Source organism: Chiloscyllium punctatum, chromosome 5 (assembly GCF_047496795.1).
Source record: "Chiloscyllium punctatum isolate Juve2018m chromosome 5, sChiPun1.3, whole genome shotgun sequence".
NCBI lineage: Eukaryota > Metazoa > Chordata > Chondrichthyes > Orectolobiformes > Hemiscylliidae > Chiloscyllium > Chiloscyllium punctatum.
In genome coordinates this window covers 70,921,899-70,948,018 of record NC_092743.1, presented here as the reverse complement: position 1 = coordinate 70,948,018, position 26,120 = coordinate 70,921,899, and the positions used below count along the sequence as shown (strand labels likewise).

General features: G+C 41.2%; 1 protein-coding gene across 3 annotated transcripts in view; it reads left to right on the top strand.

The window, feature by feature from the left end:
* The window catches only part of atp6v1h (ATPase H+ transporting V1 subunit H), a 131,552-nt gene extending 112,874 nt beyond the window's left edge, over positions 1–18,678 (top strand). For all 3 annotated transcript variants that reach the window (XM_072570530.1, XM_072570531.1, XM_072570529.1), the window contains 2 exons: positions 1,224–1,337; positions 18,222–18,678. In XM_072570530.1, coding sequence (XP_072426631.1) covers positions 1,224–1,337; positions 18,222–18,282 — 175 coding nt within the window. In that variant the 3' untranslated portion in view covers positions 18,283–18,678. The remainder of the gene's footprint in view (positions 1–1,223; positions 1,338–18,221) is intronic.
* The last annotated feature ends 7,442 nt before the right edge of the window (positions 18,679–26,120 follow it).

Sequence of the window (26,120 nt, the reverse complement as noted above, 5' to 3'; positions counted from 1 at the left end):
CCCTCAACACTATCTACAACACCACCGACCTTTGTGTCATTGGCAAACTTACTTACCCACCTTTCCACTTCGTCCTCCAAGTAATTTATAACAACTACAAAGAGCAGAGGCCCAAGAACAGATCCCTGTGGGACACCACTGGTCACTGACCTCCAGTCTGAATACTTTCCACCCACTACCACTCGCTGTCTTGTTTCAGCCAGCCGATTCTGTATTCAGACAGGCAAATTTCCCTGTATCCCTTAACTCCTAACTTTCTGAATGACCCTTTATCAAATGCTTTACTGCAATAAATATACACCACATCCACTATTTGACCTTCATCAACTTGTCTCGTCACATCCTCAAAGAACTCAATAAGGCTTGTGAGGCATGGCCTGCCCCTCAAAGCCATGCTGACTATCTTTATTCAAACTGATTTTTCCACATGGTCAAAAGTCCTGTCTCTTAGAATCCCTTCCAGTACCTTGCTTACTGGAAGATGTTAGCCTGACTGGTCTGTAGTACCCTGGGATTTCCCTATTTCCTTTCTTGTGCAGAGGAATAACATTCGCCTCCCTCCATTTGTAGGTACAGGAAGTAGTTGGAAAGGTAAATGGAATATTGTTTATTGCAAGGAGAATCTAGTTTAAAACCATCCTGTAGGAATCCAGGATCCTAGTTAGACCATATCTAGAGTAGTGTGTACAGTTTGGGCCTCATTACTTGAAGGATATAATTGTGTAGAAGTCGATTAATTATGCAAGTGGGCAATTGCATTAGAAACAGTTCTCAAGTAGCTTGATTCCTGAGATGAAATGTTCATCTTTGCCTGATTAAAGTAACTAAGTTGGACTTATTCTTCTAAACACTGGGCATAAAAGCTGATCTTATTGATATATATGAGAGAAAGATGGAGATGAGATTTTTTGGCTGTGGTCTTGTCTTACACAGAAAGCAGTTGAGGCCAGTGTCCCTTATTCAGAAGGCTAAGGTTAAATATTTAATCAGAGAATTGAAGGTAATTGATGGCTTGGGGAGTTTGCAGGAAGGCAAGTATAGTTAAGGGCTAAATCAGATCATCCATGATATAGTGGAATGGCAGGCCAGACTTGATGGGGCAAGTGGCAAGCTCATACTCGCAATCGAGTTGTTGTGTATTCAAACTATTAAATTGTTTCAAGAAATAAATGCATGTTCTAAAATATTTCTGAAAATTTACTAATCATTATAACTGGTTTCAGTGTAATTGAACAGCTTGGAGGCAAGCAACTTGTCATGAACCATATGCATCATGAAGATCAGCAAGTGCGCTACAATGCACTTTTGGCAGTTCAAAAACTGATGGTGCACAACTGGTATGTATTATTTAGAGTAGTAAATTTGGAACATGTCCAGTGTCTTTTAAGTCATAATATTTCCAGTGGAAAATACCATCATATTTTCTCATAATTGTAATAGTGCTAAGTAGTTTCTACTAAAATGTTCAAAAATGAATTGTAAAGCAAAATGCAGATTTACTGGACATGTAAAATAAAAACAAAACACTCAACGGGTTAGGCAGAATCTGTGGAGAGAAACTGTTCATGTTTGAGGTCTGTGTTTCACCAGAACTGGGGAAAAAAAATTGTTGAAATACATTTTGAGCTTGGGGTGGGTAGACCAGAACAAAAAGAAGACTTATGAAAGGGTTAAAGACTGGAGCAATTGGCAGGAAAGGTAGTCTTCCAGGATCAAACAAAACAGTGAAGGGACACAAGAAAGCAGAAGTAAAAGGCATTCCTAGAGAAACCTACTCCCATGCTGACATCTCAATCCTCTGTCTACTGCACTGTTCCAGTGAACTGTGAGCTTGAGGAGCATTGGCTTTTAAGTAGGTATTTCAAAGCTGACTTAGTTAAACTGTCTTAGTTTTATTTCAGACCATAATCACTCATGAATTTTGAAAGTAGAATAGGTTGACCTCTCTCTCCCTTCCTTTCTTAAAATCCATTTTCTGACAGTTACAGAATGAGCTCTTCAGACCTGATTTCAGATTCAGATGGGGAAAAGGTCCTGATATTTGAAACTTTAGATTATGGAAACAGGCCCTTCGGCCCAACAAATTCACACCGACCCTCTGAAGAGTAACCCATCCAGACCCATTTTCCTCTGACTAATGCACCTAGCACTGTGGGTAACTTACCATGGCCAATTCATCTGACCTGCACATCTTTGGACTGTGGGAGGAAACCGGAGCACCCGGAGGAAACCCACTCAGACACTGGGAGAATGTGCAAACTCCACACAGACAGTCACCCAAGGCTGAGAATCGATCCTGGCACCCTGGTGCTGTGAGGCAGCAGTGCTATCAACTAGAGCCACCGTGCCGTGTACTTGATCAGAATTTCAAACTACTCAACTAAGTGGAAATATGGCTTTGCTTTAAGTATTGTCTCTTGGTGACAGCTTGCTTTTCCTTGCGAGTTTCTCAAACAACCTCCACCCAAGTCTGTGAACAGCACCTCAGTCCAGAAGCTTCTGCTAGGCAACAACAGAAAGAATCTATGTTTTTCCAGCAATTGAGGGCCATAAAATTTACTGCTTTCAAATGCTCCATTAACTCTTCTTCCAAAATTTTCCGGTGAACAGCTGCTAATAGACAGTTCTGTTTTACATTTTGACTTTTGATTTACAAAAAATCATGTTATAAATTTTCTTCAACCCAGCAATGTCTAAACCGTTCGCATTCTAATGTTTTGTAATCCATAAATGTATTTGCAACTTCCATGAAGATCAATGCCAGAACCACTGCTACTTATAATTTTTCATTGATTTAGACTTTAGAATCAAAAACGCTATTTCTAAATTTGCAGATGGTTCCAAATTAGGTGTTGGAATAGCAAATGCTGAGAAGGACTAACAAATTAGCGTTTTAATAAACTTGCAGAACAGGGAACTAATTGGCAATTCAGATGTAACTGTACATTTGATAGGAAGAATAAGGATGTCACTTACTGGAATAGAAAATTTGAATTTGAGTGCATAGGTATGGTAGAAGAAAAATGATTTGAGTATAGAAACACAATCACTAAATTGTACCACAGATTAAATAGTGCATTTTAAATGCTGTGTTCCAAGGTTTTTAAAAAGGAGAGAATGGAAAAACAGGATTGTTAACTGATCTTTAATTGAACATTGGCTTTATTTTAAAAAGTTCATTCATAGGATGAGGCCCTCACCAGCTAGGCCAGCATTTGTTGCCCATCCCTATTTGCTCAGAAGGCAGTTGAGTCCACCACATTGCTGTGGGTTGGAGTCACACGTAGATCAGGCAGTTAAGTATGGTAAATTTCTTCCCTAAAAGACATCACTGAACCAGATGCGTTTTTTCAAACAATCGACAGTGGTTTTATGGTCTTAATTCCAGACTTCAATTCAAATTTCGCTAATAGCCATGATAGGATTTGAACCCAGGTTGGCAGAGCATTTCCTGGGTCTCTGGATTAACAGTCCAATGATAATATCACAAGGCTGTCACCTCCCCAAAATTTTCCACTACGTTTTAGAGAACTGTGTGCACTGTTGGTTAGATTATTTTAAAAATAAATGAAGTATGAATTGTGCAAATAAAGTACATGAATGATAGGAAAAATGAGTGTATGCATGTCATGGAATTATAAACAGGCTGGGTCTTTTTTCTCTTAGGATAAAGAATAAAGAGGGGTGGCCAAATGAAATTCTTTTAGTATATTTTTAATAGAATAGTTATAGAGATGATGTTTCTACTTGTGGCGACGAGCATAACCATAATCCTGTAAAATTCCAATAAGGAATTCGGAAGAAATCTTATTTACTCAGAATTTTGTGAATATGGAAGTTGCTACCAGGTCGTGATTGAAGCTTTGAAGGGACTCACGTGAGGAAGAGAGATTAGAATTGCCGCTAAATTTAAATCAGAAAAGGTGGGGGAGTCTTGAGTGGACTGTCAACTTTGCAATGGATGGCTTAGGCCAAATGGTCTGTTTATAAAATTTATGTGCTTGTTCACTTGTAACCATTTATGATGGCAATTGGATGGTGTTTTCCAGTGATCTGTAATTGCACTCATGACTCCATGAATTGCACTCATGACTTGCAACCTGGGTTGCAAGTTAAAATGCCTTAAAGTCTTAAATGCACAGTTTTAGAGCACAAACCAAAGTTAAGCTGGTCTATATTTGTTCATAATTGCTTGTTTCCAATTCATACAGATGTTTCTAACAATTAAATACAGCTAGACTTTGTGTTAACAATTGATGGAGTGCTGTATGACCCAGTACTTGGCTGTCACATTTTCTTTGGAAGGTTGGACATCTTGAGCCTGCACATGCTGATCTTATTTGCCATTCCTGTTGAGCTATATTCTTAAATTACCAAAGCTTATCTTGTCCTGTGTCACTTAAATCTTCAAGAGAACTATGGCAATCTCGCATCTCCCAGTCTTTAAAAAAAAACTCATCAGAAGTACTGGGATTAACCTTTGTAGAAATGTAATTTGTTTTTGCGACATATAGATGCTGTTCCTTAGCAATTGTCTTCCTAATTATAATAAATACACAAGAGCCCTACCGCCTCCTGTTAGCTTTGATATGGAAGTGCCAGTGTTGGGCTGGGGTGGGCAAAGTTTTAAAAAAAAATCTCTCAATGCCAGGTTATAGTCCAACAGGTTTTATTTGGAAGCACTAGCTTTCAGAGCTGCTCGTTCATCAGTTAGCTGTGGAGCAGGATCATAGGATTTATAGCAAAGGATTAGTGTCATGCAACTGAAATGATATATTGAACAAACCTAGATTGCTGTTAAGTCTTTCACCTTTTAAAATGGGTTTTAGGTTTCGATTCATTAATATTTAAATCCCAGAATAACTATTCAACCACGTTCTCGATAACTTAAGGTTGGCCGTAAGTTAATCTTGAATGTGACTTGAAAGAAGTGTGTTATGATCTTGCCCCACAGCTAACTGATGAAGGAGCAGTGCTATAAAAGCTAGTGCTTCCAAATAAACCTGTTGGACTATAACCTGGTGTTGTGTAATTTTTAACGCTGTTACCTTTGACAAAGCTTGGTAATTCCCACCTACTGTTAATATCATTTGTCTGATTTCTTTTGACTAATTTCTACAACCTCCCCTTCCTCCCCCACAATTTATATTTGATTTCAATCTACAGTACGTCTATCCTCCAATTACTAAGAACAAAGAATGCTGACATATTTTGTCTTTCCACACTAAACATGTCTTCTTTTCCAGGATCCGTGAACTTCTGTTCTCTTCGTATTAATGTATTTGTCCAGGTATTTCTTGAATGCTGGTATTGTCTGCTTCCACCATCACCTCTGATAGCACATTCCAGGCACTCACCAGCCTTTGTGGAAGAATGTGCCTCACACCTCTTAAGCTCCCCACACCTCTGTACCCTGCCACACCTTGAACCTGTGTCCCCTGGTAATTCACCCCTTCACTGTTTTGGGTGGGGGGGGGGGGGGGGCTAAACTTTTCACTCTATCAATGCTATTCTCAAACTTTTAAACTTGTATCAAGTCGCCCCTCAACCTCCTGTGTTCATGAAAACAACCCAGTCTATCCAACTTTTTCTTCATAACTAAAAGCACCCATACCAGGCAACATCCTGGGAAACCTTTTCTGCACCTTCTCCAAAGCATCCACATCCTTCGGATAGTGCCGTGACCAGAACTGTATGCAATATTCAAGATATGGCCTAACTAAAGTTCTGTAAAGCTGCAGCATGACTTGTCTATCATAGGCCTTTTTTTCACCACAGTGTCTCCTTACACTGCCAACTTAGTGATCTGTGGACCTACGCACCCAGATCCTTCTGCATATCAATACTCCTAAGGTTTCTGCCATTCACTGTATAATTTCCACCTGGTACTTGACCTTCCAAAATGCATCACATCATTTGTCCAGATTAAACTCCATCTGCCATTTTTCTGCCCATACCTCCAATTGACCTAATCCTGCTGTATCCTCTGATTATCCTCCTCCCAACACCACCTAACCTTTTGTATCATCTGCAAATTTACTCATTAGACAAGCTGTTTTCCTCCAAATCATTTATGTAGATTGTGAATAGCAGAGGTCCCAGCATTAATCCCTGTGGAATTAGTCAACCTTCCAGTCCAAAAAGTGTCCTTCCACTGCTACCCTCTGTCTTCATGATGAAGCCTGTTCTGTATCGATCTTGCCAGCTCACTAATTTTGCTTTACAAAATGTGACAGTTAGAAGTTGCCTTTATAACATAATAACAATTTTATCAGGCTTCAGGAAGTGTTGTTTCCATTATCCAAGAAGTAATAGTAGACATTTTCTGTCTATCGATCTCAACACTGAATGTCATCACTAAGGATTTAAATCTTTAGCTACCTTAATATAATTTGAAGTGGCTTATGTAAAATGAGTATGGTAACGATGGATAAAAGATGATTGTCCAGAATAACATGTCTTACAATCAAAAACATCTGCATAAATTTTGTAGTACATGGTTGTGCCAGACCTTGTAAAAGGTTTTACTATTGATCCTAAGATGCAACTGAACAGTGTGAATATGCATTGCAGTCTAAACTTCCCTTTATACCACCTCGCCCAAGATTTTGCTTTAGAAGGACTTTCATCAGGCATTCTGATGAAGGGCTTTTGCCCGAAACTTCGATTTTTTTTTTTTTTCCCTTGCTCCTCTGATGTTGCCTGTCCTGCTGCGCTTTTCTAGCACTACTCTAATCTTGACTCCGATTTCCGGCATCTGCAGTACCCACTTCCACCCAGTTTGCTTTTAGAAGTCCTATTTGGGTTGTTTTGTTTGCCACATCTATTTTGCAGGATCTTTGTTGAACCTACCTGCTTTAAGGTAACAACATAGCTTGGAAAGATACAAATCCGCATTGAAAACTCAAGGATGATAGTATAGTCCATTTGTCCAGTAGGAATAAAGGTGATGCTATCAGAATCAATTCTATTCAAGACCAATTTTTATTCACTGCATACACTCAGTTAGTTACTGAGGTTGGAGACAAGGAGTTTTTCTACAATTCAAGTTTAACTGTTTTAGATTGAACAAGTGTGCAACATTGTATAATATTTGTAATTCTCCTGTGCCTTGGCACCATTCCTTTGTCTGAAGTAATTTGAAAGATTATGGCAATGTTTCTTCAAATTCTGTTTTTCCTTTTACTGTCCTCAGATGCATTCCGTTGAGTTGTGCTGATTTATCAACTTTAAGCACAACTTCCCTTTCTAATATATCTACATTTGGCCCATCTAAAACCTTAACTGTCACCTATTTCATGGTCACTTTTGCAGCATCTTCCTTTGTAAGGATGGATCCAAAGTACTCAGTATCTCAATTGTATCCACTTGTCCATATGCAAAACCCCCATTTAGTCTCCTTTCTTACTACCATTTTACTGTTTATGTACCAATAGAAAATCTTTAGTTTCCCTGTTTTAGTTACAAATCTCTTCTCATACTCTGCCTTTTTTTTAAACTTCCCTTTGTGGGGTGGCATGGTGGCTCAGTGGTTAGCACTGCTGCCTAACAGCACAGTGTTCGTTTCCAGCCTTGGGCAACTGTCTATGTGTGTGAAGTTTGCACATTGTCTCCATTTCTGCATGGGTTTCCTCCCATAGTCCAGAGATATGCAAGTTAGGTGAATTGGCCGTGCTAAATTGCCCAGAGTGTTCAGGGATGCGTCGGCTAGGTGCGTTAGGAGAAATGTAAAGTCTTAGGTCAGGGAATGGGTCTGGGTGGGATATTCTTTGGAGGGTCGGTGTGGACTTGTTAGACCGAATGGCCTGTTTCCACATTGTAGGGATTCTGTCTGTGATTTATCCCATGTGCAAATTGACATAAGATAAACCACATTAGTTCTTGCATCCTATGTAACAAGGGAAGTAGAGAATTCCAAACTAGTGAGGCAAGAGGCCAAATTTGTGAAGATATAATTCAGTGAGAGGAGGCAAAGATAATTAATGGAAATGAAAAAAATGAAGATGAGGGATAAAGAGAATAATGAGGCAATAAATAGATAAGGCTACATATTAAGGTTCCATAATAAAAAGATAAACGAAGATGTCTGTTTCTGAATGCATGTAACATTTGAAACAGACAAATTGAAGGTAAATGGAAATAATTGTGAACATTCTGATGGCCAAGACAGCGACATGGCTGCAGGATGGCAGGAGTGGGACCTAAATCTTGAATACAAGACATGAATACAGGAACTAAAAGGAGGGGAAGAACGGCTTTGTTAGTTGATGACGACTTCCGATAACTAGGGCGAGGAAACACACTTTTTGGTAGAGATGAGAAATGATAAAGATGTGAAGTCACTTGTGGCAGTGGTGTGCAAGTCTCTTAATAGTAACCACTAAACTACTACGTATGTAGTCTCATTTTGTTAATTGTTCTAGGAAATCTATAAAATGTGAAATGTTTTAAAAGTCATTTTCCTTTTTGGTTTTTTTCATATTTTTATCCAGTGTCTTTCCCTTCCCCCTCTATACCGTGGGCGGCACGGTGGCACAGTGGTTAGCACTGCTGCCTCACAGCGCCTGAGACCCGGGTTCAATTCCCGCCTCAGGCGACTGACTGTGTGGAGTTTGCACGTTCTCCCCGTGTCTGCGTGGGTTTCCTCCGGGTGCTCCGGTTTCCTCCCACAGTCCAAAGATGTGCAGGCCAGGTGAATTGGCCATGCTAAATTGCCCATAGTGTTAGGTAAGGGGTAAATGTAGATGTATGGGTGGGTTACGCTTCGGCAGGGCGGTGTGGACTTGTTGGGCCGAAGGGCCTGTTTCCACACTGTAAGTAATCTAATCTAATCTAATCTAAATACCTAATTGGTCATTGACTTCACATGTTGATTAACTTTTCCCTTCCATCCTTCCACCATGTTTGTTACACTGTCCTATTCACCAACTTCCAGCTATTCCATTGCCCTTCATGTGGTGTCATTAATTCGCATTCCAACAGTTGTGTGAGAAATATTGTTAAAATGAACTTGTATGAATAAATATAACTAATGGGATGTGCTTCAGCCAATCATAATGTTTAATCAAATGTTTTTTTTAAAAAGTTAAGTCTTGTCTTTGTCTCAAATGGTTGCACATGAATGGTAGTGAATCAAGCTGTAATTTTGAGAGTTGAAGATGTTCAATCATGCATCACATGAAAAGTAATATCCCAGTATATTTTGTCATCAGACTGAACAAGTTTATCTATCATTTGAATTCTGTCCTTTTTGTGCAATTATAAATTTTTAAGTTTTCCAAAATGTCAACAGAAAATAAGTCAGCTATGACATCTAGAATTTCCACTAAATCTACTTTATAGGAAGAATTAAAACTATAACATGATTGCAGTTCTATATTATATTTCATTATCTAAGTTAGAGATGAAAAGGGTTCCTTTTCAAAAAATATTACAGGAATTCGAATCGAATCTTGTTATAGTTACGTGATTTTTCACTTGATAGTAGATGCAAGTTATATGGTTGAAAGTTTTCATTTGTTTAAACATTTTTTCACTTTAAAAGCATATAGTTATCATCATCACTTGTGTTAATTAAGTACAACCCTGTATATACATTGTGAAGTCAGCTTTAATAATTAATTACTTGGAAAAGTAGGTTGGGCAGGATACAAGGAGTTTGCAAAGGGAGATTGAGACAGAGTGGGTAAAAATAAACAGATGAAATATAATGTGGGAATGTGTGTGGTTATCCACTTGGCAAGAAAATAGCAAAGCTGAAAATGTGTTGCTGGAAAAGCGCAGCAGGTCGGGCAGGAGAATCGACGTTTTGGGTGTCAGCCCTTCTTCAGGAATGAGGAAAGTGTGTCCAGCAGGCTAAGATAAAAGGTAGGGAGGAGGGACTTGGGGGAGGGGCATTGGAAATTGGAAATGCGATAGGTGGAAGGAGGTCAAGGTGAGGGTGATGGGCCGGAGTTGGGGGTGGGGGCAGAGAGGTCAGGAAGAAGATTGCAGGTTAGGAAGGTGGTGCTGAATTCGAGGGATTTGACTGAGACAAGGTGGGGGGAGGGGAAATTAGGAAACTGGAGAAATCTGAGTTCATCCCTTGTGGTTGGAGGGTTCCTAGGCAGAAGATGAGGCGCTCTTCCTCCAACCGTCGTGTTGCTATGGTCTGGCGATGGAGGAGTCCAAGGACCTGAATGTTCTTGGTGGAGTGGGAGGGGGAGTTGAAGTGTTGAGCTACAGGGTGGTTGGGTTGGTTGGTCCAGGTGTCCCAGAGATATTCTCTGAAACGTACCACAAGTAGGCGGCCTGTCTCCCGAATATAGAGGAGGCCACATCGGGTGCAGCGGATGCAATAAATGATGTGTGTGGGGGTGCAGGTGAATTTGTGGTGGATATGGAAGGATCCCTTGGGGCCTTGGAGGGAAGTAAGGGGGGAGGTGTGGGCGCAAGTTTTGCATTTCTTGCTGTTGCAGGGGAACGTGCCAGGAGTGGAGGTTGGGTTGGTGGGGGGTGTGGACCTGACGAGGGAGTCATGGAGGGAGTGGTCTTTTCGGAACGCTGGTAGGGGAGGGAAATATATCCCTGGTGGTGGGGTCCATTTGGAGGTGGTGGAAATGACGACGGATGATACGATGTATATGGAGGTTGGTGGGGTGGTAGGTGAGGACCAGTGGGGTTCTGTCCTGGTGGTGATTGGAGGGGCGGGGCTCAAGAGCGGAGGTGCGGGAAGTGGAGGAGATGCGGTGGAGGGCATCGTCGATTACGTCTGGGGGGAAATTGCGGTCTTTGAAGAAGGAGGCCATCTGGGTTGTAGGGTATTGGAAATGGTCCTCCTGGGAGCAGATGCTGCGGAGATGAAGGAATTGGGAATATGGGATAGCGTTTTTACAGGGGGCACGGTGGGTGGAGGTGTAGTCTAGGTAGCTGTGGGAGTCGGTCGGTTTATAGTAAATGTCCATGTTGATTCGGTCGCCCGAGATAGAAATGGAAAGGTCTAGGAAGGGGAGGGAGGAGTCTGAGACGGTCCAGGTGAATTTGAGGTCGGGGTGGAAGGTGTTGGTAAAGTGGATGAACTGTTCAACCTCCTCGTGGGAGCACGAGGCAGCGTCGATACAGTCATCGATGTAGCGGAGGAAAAGGTGGGGGGTGGTGCCAGTGTAGCTGCGGAAGATGGACTGTTCCACATATCCTATGAAGAGGCAGGCATAGCTGGGGCCCGTGCGGGTGCCCATGGCTACTCCTTTGGTTTGGAGGAAGTGGGAGGGTTAGAAAGAGAAGTTGTTCAGGGTGAGGACCAGCTACACTTCCCCCACCCCCACTCTGGCCTATCACCCTCACCTTGACCACCTTCCACCTATCGCATTTCCAACGCCCCTCCCCCAAGTCCTTCCTCCCTACCTTTTATCTTAGCCTGCTGGACACACTTTCCTCATTCCTGAAGAAGGGCTCATGCCCGAAACATCGATTCTCCTGCTCCTTGGATGCTGCCTGACCTGCACTTTTCCAGCAACACATTTTCAGCTCTGATCTGCAGTCCTCACTTTCTCCTCGAAGAAAATAGTAAAGTTGGACAGTGGAATTAGAATTAGACATAAATTGTCTGTGCAGTGATAGTGTCCAGTGTATGGTGCTGGAAAAGCACAGCATGTCAGGCAGCATCAGTAGAGCAGGCAAATCCTCATTTCAGGCATTAGCCCTTCATCAGGAATGGCCTGATTCTCCTCCTCGGATGCTGCCCGACCTGTACTTTTCCAGCACCACACTTTTGACTCTGATCTCCAGCATCTGCAGTCCTCACTTTCTCCGAGTTGATTTCAACCCTACTGTGAAACCTCTTCCAAGAATGCCTACCTTGAAGTTCTCTTCCTCCCTCTCCAAGCATCTCAGTAAGTCTCTCTCACTGCACCTTCCACATCATCCTCTCTGGCCTGAAGCTGTTCAGCTACCATCCTGAAGCAGACTCACTACCACAGCCTTATCTCCTACCTCAGCACCTGCCAATGGAACCGACTGATTCCGCATGGGAGTCCAGACCATGTTCAGGCCAACACAATTTGGACCTGACAAAAGAGAAACCAGTACATAGTACAAATCTGAAACCATCAGAAATGGTTCTCCTTCCGGATTCTCCACTCCATGCTCGCAGCCATGCGCTGCCACCTAACCTCCCTACAGTCAGCCCTGTTTCAGTTCAGGGCGACTCTCCCAGACCCACAAAGGACCTCTGCTGTTTTACATCCTCACAAAAATTCATATGTTCAACCAACACTTTTTCTTCACCATATTGGATATAGAAGAACCTAAGTTAAACAAACTTCCTTGTACTGACCTCAATACTCTTGTTTCCTCGACCATTCCATAACCACCTCCTGGCCTCTGGAACTGCTCGGACACCGTTAGCCATGCAGCCACTCCAATCACAACAGCCTCAACGAATTATGACTTCACTTCTGCTCCTGCTACCCGACAGACCCCAGCCACTGCTGACCACAGCGCCTCCGCGATCGCTGGGAAGACAACTGCCACTGGATCCGTGACCATCACAAGTGCCACCGCTGCCGGCACCGATGCGATACCTGCCCTATACGTCACTTCCTTCTCCACCGCCGCTGCCACTTCCCCCAGAGACGTCACTCACCATAACTCTGCTGGTGACCCTGATGTTACGAGTTGCATCACTTCAGCCCCTGCGGTTACTGCTGTTGGCCCCATGTCCACCCCCCAGGGTGTGCACCACTTCCGTTGGTAACATCACTCCAGCCCCATCCTGGATTCTAGCTCCCAGCCCTGCTGTATTTTTATTATTCCCCTAGACCTCCCCCTCACTGAGGATGAACAATGAGCAAAGGCCTCAACTTCATCCCTCTACACTCCCGGATTTATGAGTTTGACACACGTTGCAACATTGAACATTTCTTCCTCCGTGTCTGAGCCCACTATTTCCAATCAAGACTCGCGCCCATCCACCCACGACCCCTTCTCCTGCCTCCAACATACCCCATCCACTTGGACACCCCATGTTGGCTTGTTACCCGCCCTTGACCTCTTCAATTCTAACTACAGCCAAACCGTAGTCTGCCTTAACCTGTCCACCCCACTCACCCACTCCAACTTCCCACCCTCGCAACATTCAGCCCTCCACTCTCTGCTCCAACCCCAACATCACCATCAAACCCGCAAACAGGGGAGAGGGGGCCAGACACTCTGGTAGTTTGGCACACCGATCTCCTCCACTAAAGCAAGGCGCCAACTAGCAGACGCCCTTAACCACGACGTCAGCAATCTCAGTCCGAGAACCCTGCACCACCCGATTCTACCTCCTACCGAAGATTCACAAACCTGACTTTCCCCGATTGACCTATTGTTTCAACCTGTTCCTGTTCCGCTGATCTCATCTCTGCATACCTTGACACCGTTGTGTCCCCCTTAGTCTGGGAATTCCCCAGCAGATTCCTGATGAAGGGCTAATGCCCAAAGTGTTGATTTCTCCTGCTCTTCGGATGCAGCACGACCTATGCTTTTCCAGCACCACACTCTTGACTCTGATCGCCAACATCTGCAGTGCTCCTGCATAGTGAAGAGTGTAGAGCGTAGCTGTAAACTCCAAAATAATAAAGATGGCTTGGTGGAGTGGGCAGGAAAATGGCAAATGGAGTTCAAATCTTATACAATGTATTTAGGAAGATCACAGTAGTGTGTTGCAGGAATCAGTGCTGGGCCCACTGCTTTTGTCATTTATGTAAATATTTTGGATGTGAATGTAAGAAGTATGGTTAGTAAACTTGCAGGTGGCACCAAAATTACTGATGTGGGTAGTGAAGAAGATTACCTCAGTACCGTGGAACCTTGATCAGATGGGCCAAGGGATGGCAAGAGGAGTTTAATCTAGATAAATGGGAGATCCTACGTTTTGGTAGGACAAATCAGAGCAGGACTTATGCACTTAATGGTATGGTCCTGGGGAGTGTTGCTGAACAAAGAGACCTTTAAGTACAGATTCGAAGTTCCTTGAAAGTGGAGTTCCAGATAGATAGGGTAGTGAAGAGGGCATTTAGTATGCTTGCCTTTGTTGGTCAGTGCATTGGGTATAGGAGCTGGGCAGTAATGTTGCAGCTGTACAGGGCATTGGTCAGGCCACTTTGTGAATACTGCATTCAATTCCGGTCTCCTTGTTGAAGGAAAAATGTGCAACTTGAAAGGGTTCAGAAAAGATTTACAACGATGTTGCCAGGATTGGAGGGTTTGAGCTATAACAAGAGGCTGAATAGGCTGTGCCTATTTTCCTAGAGTGTTGGAGGCTTTATCGAGGTTTATGAACTTAGGAGGGTGAATAGCCAATGCTTTTTCCTCCAGGGTGGGAGAGTCCAAGACTGGAGGGCAAAGGCTTGAGGGGAAAGATTTAAAAGGGATCTCGGGCAACCTTTTCACACAAAGTGTGGTGTGTGTATGGAATGAACCACTAGAGGAAGTGGAGAAGGCTGGTCCAATTACAACATTTAAAAGGCATCTGGATAGATATATGAATGGGAAGGGTTCAGAGGGTTCTGAAAGGTGGCAGTGCAGCTAGATAAGGTTGTAAAGAATGCATGTGGAATGCTGTATCCCATCGATGGAGGTATAGAATGTAAAAGTAGGGATATAATGAAGCTGGTGAGGCCACAATGGGAGTATTGTGTGCACTCAACATTACAGGAAGGACTTAATTGATCTGGAGGGAGTGCAGAGAACATTTACTAGAATGTTTCCAGGGCTGGAAAATTGTAGCTCGGAGGATAAATTTGAGAGGTTGGGGTTGTTATCCTTGAAACAGAGAAGGTGGAGGGGTGGGGGGTTTACATAGAGTCATAGAGATGTACAGCATGGAAACAGACCCTTCAGTCCAACCTGTCCATGCCAACCAGATATCCCAACCTAATCAGTCGCACCTGCCAGCACCTGGCCCATATCCCTTCCTATCCATATACCCATCCAAATACCTTTTTAAATGTTGCAATTGTACCAGCCTCCATCACATCCTCTGGCAGCTCATTCTATACATGTACCACCCTCTGTGTGAAAAAGTTGCCCCTTAGGTCTCTCTTATATCTTTCCCCTCTCACCCTAAACCTATGCCCTCTAGTTTTGGACTCCCCAACCCCAGGGAAAAGACTTTGTCTATTTATCCTATCCATGCCCCTCATAATTTTGTAAACTTCTATAAGGTCACCCCTCCGCCTCCAACGCTCCAAGGAAAACAGCCCCAGCCTGTTCAGTCTCTCCCTGTAGCTCAAATCCTCCAACCCTGGCAACATCCTTGTAAATCTTTTCTGAACTCTTTCAAGTTTCACAACATCTTTCTGATAGGAAGGAGACCAGAATTGCACTCAATATTCCAACAGTGGCCTAACCAATGTCCTGTACAGCTGCAACAAGACCTCCCAACTCCTGTACTCAATACTCAGACCAATAAAGGAAAGCATACCAAACGCCCGCTTTCACTATCCTATCTACCTGTGACTCCACTTTTAATGTTTGAATTATGCAAATTTGTGAGGCATAGAGAGAGAGTCGATAGGAGAAACCTATATCTGTTGGCAGAGAATTCAAAAATTAGGCATCGTAGATTCCAGCCAGGTGTCAGAATGATCGGAGTGAATGCAGGGAAGATTATTTTTATGCAGACGGTGATGATGGTCTGGAATTAAATGTCTGAGTTGATGGAAGCTGAGGCCCATCTCTTGTTTGGATTAGCACCTTAGCTGCTGTAAACTACAGGGCTATAAGCAGTGTGGAGGCGATGGGATTCGAAAGAACATAAGTGTCATTGGATCAGTGCAGACAAGATGGGCTGAATAGCCCCTTTCTCTGCTGTATCATTTCTATAGTTCTATTGTTTGACTGGCATGGACATGATGAGCAAAAGGGATTATTTGTGTCATTAAAAAATTGACTGGTTAAACATTTATTAGACTACAGCAATCTGCAGTAGAGGGAGATCTATGTGAACTTGTAAATGAATCACATTTAGCATACAGAAAAAGCAAGTGACTTGAAAAGAAAAATGAAATGTTATTTATTGCAAGACTGGGAGCATTGCGAAAGTTGTACTGAAACTTAGACTGCCTCTGAATTATTATACTCCGTCTTGGTCTCCTTAATTATCAAAATATCTAATTGCATTTTGATGCAGTACTGAGAAGCTTTCCTTGAATGTTTCTTGGAGTTAAGGGATTATTTAATTATTATCAAATTCAAACTTGCACCACTTGATGAAGTAGGATAAATAGGCAAAGCCTTTTCCTTGTGGTAGGGGAGTCCCAAACTAGAGGGCATAGGTTTGGGGGGCGGGGGGGGGGGGAAGGTTTGAGATCTAAGAGGCAACTTTTTTTCACGCAGAGTTTGGTGCATGTATGGGATGAGCTGCCAGAGGAAGTGGTGGAGGCTAGTACAATTACTAATTTTAAAAGGCATCTGGATGGTTTTAGGAATAGAAAGGGTTTAGAGGGATATGGGTCAAATCTGGCAAATGGGACTAGATTAGGATATCTGGTATAAACAAGTTGGGCCACATCTGATTCTGCTGACTTTAACAATCTTTAAGATGAAACCCATAAAAGGAGAATGGCCCTGGAAACCCTGGTCAATAAACTACATCTTTTCTATATAGAGCACAGAGGTGTAATAATCTGTGTCAAAGGGATGAAAAAAGTTGTGAACTGACCCCTCCTAATTGTTGTCATAAATCCATTGTTAATTGATATGATTGTCAATCTAGGAAATTCCATGTCACTGGTCAATGAATTGTGTGAGTTCTTGCATGGCTGACAAGCCTGATTTCTAGGGCTGTTTCCTCCTGAGATCTAGTACTCAATGGCAGGTTTTTAATCTGACTGTGCCTTAGGCTGTTGCCAATGTTAAAAATCTTACATCAATACACCTTTTGAACTGGATCAAAACTTACTTTGGCTTACTAGCAAATAACACCATTGTGAATATACTTGTGTTAAATTCTGAAAAACTTGAAATATTTCAAATTGTAAACAAAAGCAAATTTTATAGCTTCAGATTGTTATAAGATCTAATCAAGAATAGGCATTTGACCCATTGATCTGTGCTATGATGCAACGTGATCATTGTTGGTCTGATTTCAGACTTAACTCCATTTACTTGCCTTCCTTCCATAACCCTCAACTCCCTTGTAGATCAAAATTGTCTAACGAGTTCATGAAGAGAATTCCATAGACCAATAACCCTTAATGCAGGTTTAAATGGAAGATTCCCAATTTTTAAAAATGTTTCTTCTAGATATAGACTTCATCACAAGGGGAAGTACTGTCCATTCATCTATTTCTATTTCAAGAAAATCTCCTCATTCTTCTAAACAATGGGTGTAAGCACAACCTGTTCAACATTTTCTCAAAATAATCCCTCAGTTCTAGGAAACATTCGAGCAAAGCTTCTCTCCTGCTTCTAATGCAATTAGTTTGATAATTAAGGAGACAGAAACTGTATACCATAATCTCTTCTCTCCTGTCCACGTTTTTGAAAAATAAAGAAAATTGAGTGATTACTCTGCTGAAATAGCTGCCACATATGCAGATGGGGCAGTGACACAATTTCGCCATCTACATCAGGATGTGTTTATCCATGTGTAGATACTGTGAACAATCTGTTAAACTGTCAGTATACTGTGGTTTTAATTGAAACAGTATCGTGGAAAAATGATACATGGTCACCATTACTGACACTTGTAATTCAAGACTAATTGAAATTTAATTTTTGGAATTCAATTTTTCCACCTGCTGTTGTGGCAGGATTTGAATAAATTAACTTGAGACTCTGAATTATTTGCCCAGTGACATTACCACATTCTTCCTTGAATGTCTAAGACTCTTGTTTCGTTGAAGCTTTGAGAAATGGAATTGATGATAAAAGCATTAAATTATTGAATTTTCTTAGACTTGCTACATTTCGTTTGTGTTTTACAAGCATTTTCGTGTTATAGTGACATTGAAAATAAGGACTTATGAATGCTGTATGATTACTAGTGAAGAAGTACTGCTGCATTTCCGAGCTTTGGGTTCTTCAATATTGGGTTGCATTTTTTTGTCTTTCTGTCTGACTGCCACATTAGTAAGAATTAAGCTTTTTTTGTTTAAACGTATAACATCTTATATGGAAGCGAAGTGCCTTGCATTTCACTGAAATATTCTGTTTTTAAGTAACAAGCATGATAACCCTGACTTTATCATTTTCAGGGAGTACCTGGGGAAACAGTTGCAGTCAGAACAACCACCAACTGTAACCACCAGAAGCTGAATTCTCTGAAATCACTGTCTACACAATTGCATAGACTTATGGATTTGTTTTTGAAGCATAAAGGATATGTTTTCTGAATATATTGAACTGAGTATATAATGTCTTGATGGATAATTGTTTTTCATAAATCCACATGCAGCATTTCTTTATGGTCTGTATTTAGCAAGATTGAATGTACATTGATTAAGCAGCTTACTGTATTGGACATAAAAGTATGTATATGGTGAATAACCTGTAAGGTCAGTTGTCTGAATGAGTTGTTGATTATTTGTGCTCATCAAGTTTAATTTCTCAGTCAAGTACACTTAGCTGCTGTGTATTGTTTGATGCTGTCATCTTGATTAACATGTCAATGTAGTGATAAATATTAATAAAACAACTTGCTGTTTGCCTGAATTGTTAGATCAGTAACATTTAACCAAATTATTTACATCAGAACCGATGTTTAGAACACACATTACTAGTTGGTCCACTCTTGTGCTGTGCAAGCATGATGCTTTTTTTAAAAAAAACACTATTTAGTAAATGGGTCCAATTTTATTTTACAATTAAACTGAAGAGTCAAATTAATTCCTATTTAGAACGGAGTATACAACTTGCTTGTGAAACCATTTGGCAGAAAAGAAAACACATTGGAAACATGTAGCAAGTAGATTGAGGATCACATCGTGTAACATACAGGAACTCCATCCCAACAATTAAATTCCTATGAGGAAGTAGATTGGAATTGTATGGCAGGAGCATGCAGAAATCCCAACATGGTTGAATCAACACATTGACAGAAGTTGAAATTTCTTTGGGACAGTTACACAGCTTCTGGAATCCTCTGGAAAAAGTCTCCAGTTTGACACTCAAATCTGATTCTCACTCAATTAAGCTTGATAATTATCCTAGGAAAATTAGAGGAATTAAAATCTGATCTAACCCCCCGGATACCGATTAAGCTGAGCCTCCTGAATTCCTGATTGGGGAAATTAGGGCTATTATAATGCAAGTTAATGATTTACCTCATCTATACAATTGAACAATGTGAAGCTCATTTCTCATTGGTATTTTGACTACAGTGAACACAGTCATGGGAGCTTCTGTGGATGTACTTTTGTTGTATGCCAATCCTCTAATAAGGGCTAAATGTTAGCATAATTCTCTCAAACTTTTAAATGTCTTTGACTCAAAATTTTGACTGTTTATTTGTTTAACCAATCAGCACAAAGAACAAATTCCCATCACCGGGATTAAATTTGAGGACCACTGGTAGTGAATACAGTGGAAAAGTCAGCGTTTCATGTGGTAAAGAAACAGAAAGGAAGTGAAGAGTCATAGAACTTAAAACCTAATTGTTGCTTTCTCTACTCAAGTACCAGATTGCTTGAGTTTTTATAGTACTTTGTTTTTGTTTCAGAATTTCATCAGTGAATTCTGCTAAAATTTAATCTCCTTCAACTACATATGATCAGATTTGTTTTCTCTTTTAAAAGGCATTCCTGCTGGCATTTGGCATTACTGTAATCATAGATGATTGGAATATCTTGAGGATGGTTCCATCATTTGAGTCTGTTTAAATTTTATGATCACTTACCTACATGGATAAATAGTATACCTGGATCATGTGTGCAAGAATTTAGGGGTGAGAAACTTAATGCAATAACAAAAGTAGTTTTAATTACCTTTCAATATTGGTAATAAAATGAATCAATGGAAGCTATCCTGTTTTTGGTTATAACTACAGATGGCACAGATAACATTTTTCAGAAGTGCGTTGATGTTTAAATTGTAATCTGGAAGGACATATTTTCTTTTGTTCATGGGATTTGGCACTGACATTTATTGTCTATCCTTGGTTACCTTGAGGTGTTGAGGAGCCATCATCAATCTATAGCTTCTGCCACACCACAAGGAATCTCATTGCTTCTTCAAGGAAACTCCAATCACTTGGTAATTCAAAGATCATTTTTGGAATGTCAGTTTCTGCTTTATAGGCTTTGTAATTGTCTTGTGCACAGCAATAGAAATGTATAACCAAAATTAAATTTATTTTTGAATTATGTTGGTTGAGCGAGAGAATTTTGGCCATCTCATATGGAGAACTCCCTGTTCCTCCTCCATTCCTTTTTGGAATGTGCACATCACTGACAAGGCCTGCATTTGTTGACCATGCTGAATTACATTGGAACTAATTGGCTTGCTACACTGTTTCAGAAGACAAATAAGACATATTGCTTTGGATCTGGAGTCTCATAAGCCAGACTATGTAAAGATTTCAGGTCACCTTTCCTAAAAGACATTAATGAACCAGATTTTTTTTTTTAACATTGACAACTTTGTGATTTAACTTTAATCCTATGTTTTATTGGACGGGCGGCATGATGGCTCGGCGGGTAGTGTTGCTCCCTCTCAGCACCACGGACCCAGGTTCGATTCCAGCCTTAGGCGACTGACTGTGCAAAGTCAGACCGACACATTCTCCCCGTGTCTGAGTGGGTTTCCTCCCACAACCCAAAGATGTGCAGGTCAGGTGAATGGGCAATGTAGTGTATGGCCAATAGTGTTAGGTTCATTAGTCACGGGTAAATATAGGGTAGAGGAATGGATCTGGGTGGGTTAGTCTTTGGAGAGTTGGTGTGGACTTGTTAGGCCAAAGGGCCTGTTTCCATACTGTAGGGAATCTAATCTAAACTAATCTAAAACCTACTTAATTTTAATTCCACTAACTGTCAAAGTGGAATCCATATCCTCAGAGCATTATCCTGGACCCATAGATTACCAATGGTGTTTAGTATGCTGCCATCTGCCCAGTAGAGCCATGGGATCTTACACATTTACATATTGACCCAAACAGACAAAGTCATCTGTTTTGAATTGCTTGAAAAAGCACATGTCTGATAATGCAGAACTGAGGTAAAGTCATGGTTACATGCTAAATTCCTGGGGTGGGACTTGAACTCACGACCTTCATGCTCCGAGGGGAGTACAACAATTGAAGTAAACCCATGCGTACTTTCCAGGTACCAATAAAGAATTACTGAGAATTGTTCTGCAATGATTTATGATAATTAGGCAAAGATTTTTTTAAAAATGTGATCTGTTAATACATTGTGCTGGTATTCTGATGTAGAGTTTGATCATAATGTCACATAGCTTTTCCATGAGCGATGGAAACCCTCTGTCGTTCTTTGAGATGGCCATGTGACTAATTTTACAGGTTAGCTTCTACCGGAGGGCACCTTTTCAGCCAGGAAATATGCTGCTAGAAGTTGTGAATACATTTCCTGCAGCAGTATTGTAATTCCACCATGTCTATATGTCCATATTAGACCAAATGAGATTGAGGTTCATGAGGAGGTGTTAGCAGTCATAGAGTAGATTAGATTACTTAGTGTGGAAACAGGCCCTTCGGCCCAACAATCCACACCGACCCACTGAAGCGCAACCCACCCAGATCCATTCCCCTACATTTAACCCTTCACCCCGTCCACGCAGACCAGATATCCCGATCCAATCTAGTCCCACCCGGCCCCTATCCCTCCAAACCCTTCCTATTCATATACCCATCCAAATGCCTTTTAAATGTTGCAATTGTACCAGCCTCCGCCACTTCCTCTGGCAGCTCATTCCATACACATTCCATTCCATTCCCCCTCTGTTAAAACGTTGCCCCTTAGGTCTCTTTTATATTTTTCTCCTCTCACTCTAAACCTATGCCCACTAGTTCTGGACTCCCTGACCCCAGGGAAAAGACTTTGTCTATTTATCCTATCCATGCCCCTCATAATTTTGTAAACCTCTATAAGGTCACCCCTCAGCCTCCAATGCTCCAGGGAAAACAGCCCCAGCCTGTTCAGCCTCTCCCTCTGGCTCAGATCCTCCAACCCTAGCCACATTTTTGTAAATCTTTTCTGAACCCTTTCACATTTCACAACATCTTTCTGATAGGAAGGAGACCAGAATTGCACGCAGTATTCCAACAGTGGCCTAACTAATGTCCTGTACAGCTGCAACATGACCTCCCACCTACCTGTACTCAATACTCTGACCAATAAAGGAAAGCATACCAAACACCACCACCTCTATCCTATCTACCTGTGACTCCACTTTCAAGGAGCTATGAACCTCCACTCCAAGGTCTCTATGTTCAGCAACACTCCCTAGGACCTTACCATTAAGTGTATAAGTACTCCTAAGATTTGCTTTCCCAAAATACAGCACCTCGCATTAGAGTCATAGTCATAGAGATGTACAGCATGGAAACAGACCCTTTGGTTCAACTCATCCACCTATCCCAACCCAATCTAGACCCACCTGCCAGCACGTGACCCATATCCCTCTAAACCCTTCATATTCATATACCCATCCAGATGTTTTTTAAATGTTGCAATTGTACTTGCCTCCACCACATCCTCTGGCAATATTTATCTAAATTAAAGTCCATCTGTCACTTCTCAGTCCATTGGCCCATCTGGTCCAGATCCTGTTGTAACCTGGAAAGTGTGAAAATAGATAAGTGCCCCGGGCTAGATGGGATTTATCCTAGGATTCTCTCGGAAGCCAGCAAGGAGTTTGCAGAGCCTTTGGCTTTGATCCTTATATCGTCATTGTCTACAAGAATAGTGCCAGAAGACTGGAGGATAGCAAATGTCCACTCTGTTCAAGAAGGGAAGTAAAGATAACCCTCTTAATTATCGACCAGTGAGCCTTACGTCGGTTGTTGGTAACATGTTGAAAAGGATTATGAGAGGATTTATAATCATTTAGAAAAGGAATAAGGTTATTAGGGATAGTCAACGCGGTTTTGTAAAGCGTAGGTCGTGCCTCACGAACCTTTTAAGTTCTTTGTGAAGGTGACCAAACAGGTAGTTGAGGGTAAAGCAGTTGATATGCTATATGTAGATTTCAGTAAAGCATTTGATGAGGTTTCCCATGGTAGGCTCTTGCAGAAAATATGGAGGCATGGGATTGAGAGTGATTTAGTGAATTGGATCAGAAATTGGCTAGCTGAAAGAAGACAGAGGGTAGTAGTTGATGGGAAATGTTCATCCTGGAATTCAGTTACTAGTGGTGTACCGCAAGGATCGGTTTTGGGGCCACTTTTGTTTGTCATTTGTATAGATGACCTCTATGAGGGCGTAGAAGGATGTGTTAGTAAATTTACGGATGACATTAAGGTCGATGGGGTTGTGGACAGTGCTGAAGGATGTTGCAGGTTACAGAGGGACATAGATAAGCTGAGCTCAGTGGCCAAAGGAGTTTAATGCGGAAAAGTAAGGTGATTCACTTTTTGGAAGAGGTAACAGGAATGCAGAGTACTGGATTACTGGTAAGATTCTTGGTAGTGTAGATGAGCAGAGAGATTTTAGTGTCCCAGTACATAGATCCTTGAAAGTTGCCACACAGATTAATAGGGTTGTTAAGAAGGCATATGGTCTGTGCTAGCTTTTATTGGTAGAGGGATTGAGTTTCGGAGCCATGAGGTCATGTTGCAGCTATATAAATCTCTTGGTGCAGCCGTACTTGGAGTATTGTGTCTAGTTCTGGTCACCACATTACAAGAAGGATGTGGAAGTATTGGAAAGAGTGCAGAGGAGATTTACCAGGATGTTGCCTAATATGGGGGGAAGGCCTTATGTAGAAAGGCTGAGGGATTGAGGCTGTTTTCATTTAAAATATTGAAAGGTGACTTAATAGAGACATACACTCTATCTAATCCCTTGATCATCTTGTATGGTGAGAGCCTTTTTCATCAGATCGTGATGGTTGGCAGAGGGGGGACTTAGCTTTAAATAGAGGGATGATAGGTACAGGACAGATGTCAGAGGTAGGTTCTTTACTCAGGAATAAGGGCATGGAATGCTCTGCCTGCAACTCACCAACTTGAAGGGCATTTAAATGGTCATTGGATAAACATATGGATGGAAATGGAATAGTGCGCTTCAGATTAGTTTCTCAGGTCAGTGCAACATTGATGACTGAAGGGCCTGTACTGTAATGTTCTATGTTCTAACTAGTCTAAATGCAAAGAATATATTTCATATTAATTTGAAATAATCCTCCACTTTATAAAATTACATTTTCAAATGTAACTTTAAAAAAAGTTACTAAAACCTCCTTTCCAAACAGCTGTCAATAAAGCAACTATATTCTGTGCAGCTAGCATTACAACCATATTAGGATGTGCTTGTTAAGAAATATTGACTTCTGTTTGAGATAGATGTTGTTGAATCCATTTTATAGGCCTTATCTGGGTAGACTGATTCCACACTTTGGACTAGTTATGGGTTCAAAACCTTGTATATATTTCAAAATTAGCAATGCATCAAGGAGATTATAGTAAATTTAGCTACATTTGGATGCCAGGATTCATTTTGTTGGAGAAATTGTCTTCAGTGGCCTTTTAAAAATCCCTAACTTGTGTTATGTAAAACTACAATTTGCTGAACTTTTGCTGGAGAAAATACATAGTGTGTGGTTAGAATCTGGAATATAATATTATTAAAAATGTACTCTTAGGATATGCATGTTGCTGCTTAGGTCAGTATTTATTATCCATCCCTAGTTTCCTCCAAGAATTGTAATTTGGAGATGCTGGTGTTGGACTGGGGTTTACAAAGTTTAAAAATCACACAACACCAGGTATAGTCCAACAGGTTTAATTGGAAGCACTAGCTTTCGGAGCGCCGCTCCTTCTTCAGGTGGTTCCTTCAAGAGGTTGGTGATGAGGTGTCATCTTAAACCTGTGTGTCCTTATAGTGTAGGTACACCTGCAACATTCTGCTGCAGAGGATGATCATAATGTTAGGAAGGGAGTTCCAGGATTTTGACCCAGTGACTGTGAAAGAACACCAATATAGATCCAAGTCAGGATGGTGAATGTCTTGGAGATTATTGTCCTTCTAGGTAGAAGAGGTTGTAGGTTTGAAAGATGCTATCTAAGGAGCTTCAATGATTTAATCTGCTGCATCTTGTAGATGGCAGATACAATAACCACCAAGATTTGGTGATGAATGTTAAATGTGTGATGTAGTGCCAGTAAAGCTGGCTGTATTGTCCTGGATGCCTTCGAGCTTCTTGATTTGTCATCGGAGCCACATTCATCCAGGCAAGTCGGAAGTACCATATGGTGATGTGTGCCTTGTAGATGGTGGACAGGTTTTGGGATGTCAGAAGGCAAGTTACTCAGGATGTTGGTGAGGCCTCTTCTGGAATACTGTGTACAGTTCTGATCATCATGCTATAGGAAAGGTATCATTAATTTGGAGAGGGTTCATAAGACTTACTGCTGCGAATGGAATGTTTAAGTTATAAAATGGGTTGGGATTCTTTTCACTGAAGCGTGGGAGATTGAAGGGTGACATTCTAGTGGTTGGTTGTCACGAAGTTGGTTTGTAAGAATGGTAAAATTGTAAAATGGAGGGGCAAGCATGCCTTTTAAGATAAAGTGCTTGTCATGCTGAAAGATTTTAAAATGAATGTCTGTGGGTATGCAGATGCTCAAATTGACCCCAATATATCAGTTAGCAGGCTTAAGCAGCATTTTTATCCTGATAACCGTTCGAATTCAGCCAATTAATTTAAAAAGGCACTTTGAGACTAAGGACTCACAGGAAATCTCTTTTTTTTAAAAAAATGCACCATTTTATCTATAAAGGTATACAGCATGTTTAGATAATATCCTTGACACCAGAAAATGACTAAATGCATTTTGGAAAGAGGAAGATGATGGAAGAAGATACAGAACGTTCAGGAGGATCCATTCTGTATGAATTTTGAGAGACTGATTCACTTTAATTTTCTTATTAATTGGATTTAGTAAGTGGGACCTGTGTTAATGAAATAGCATACCT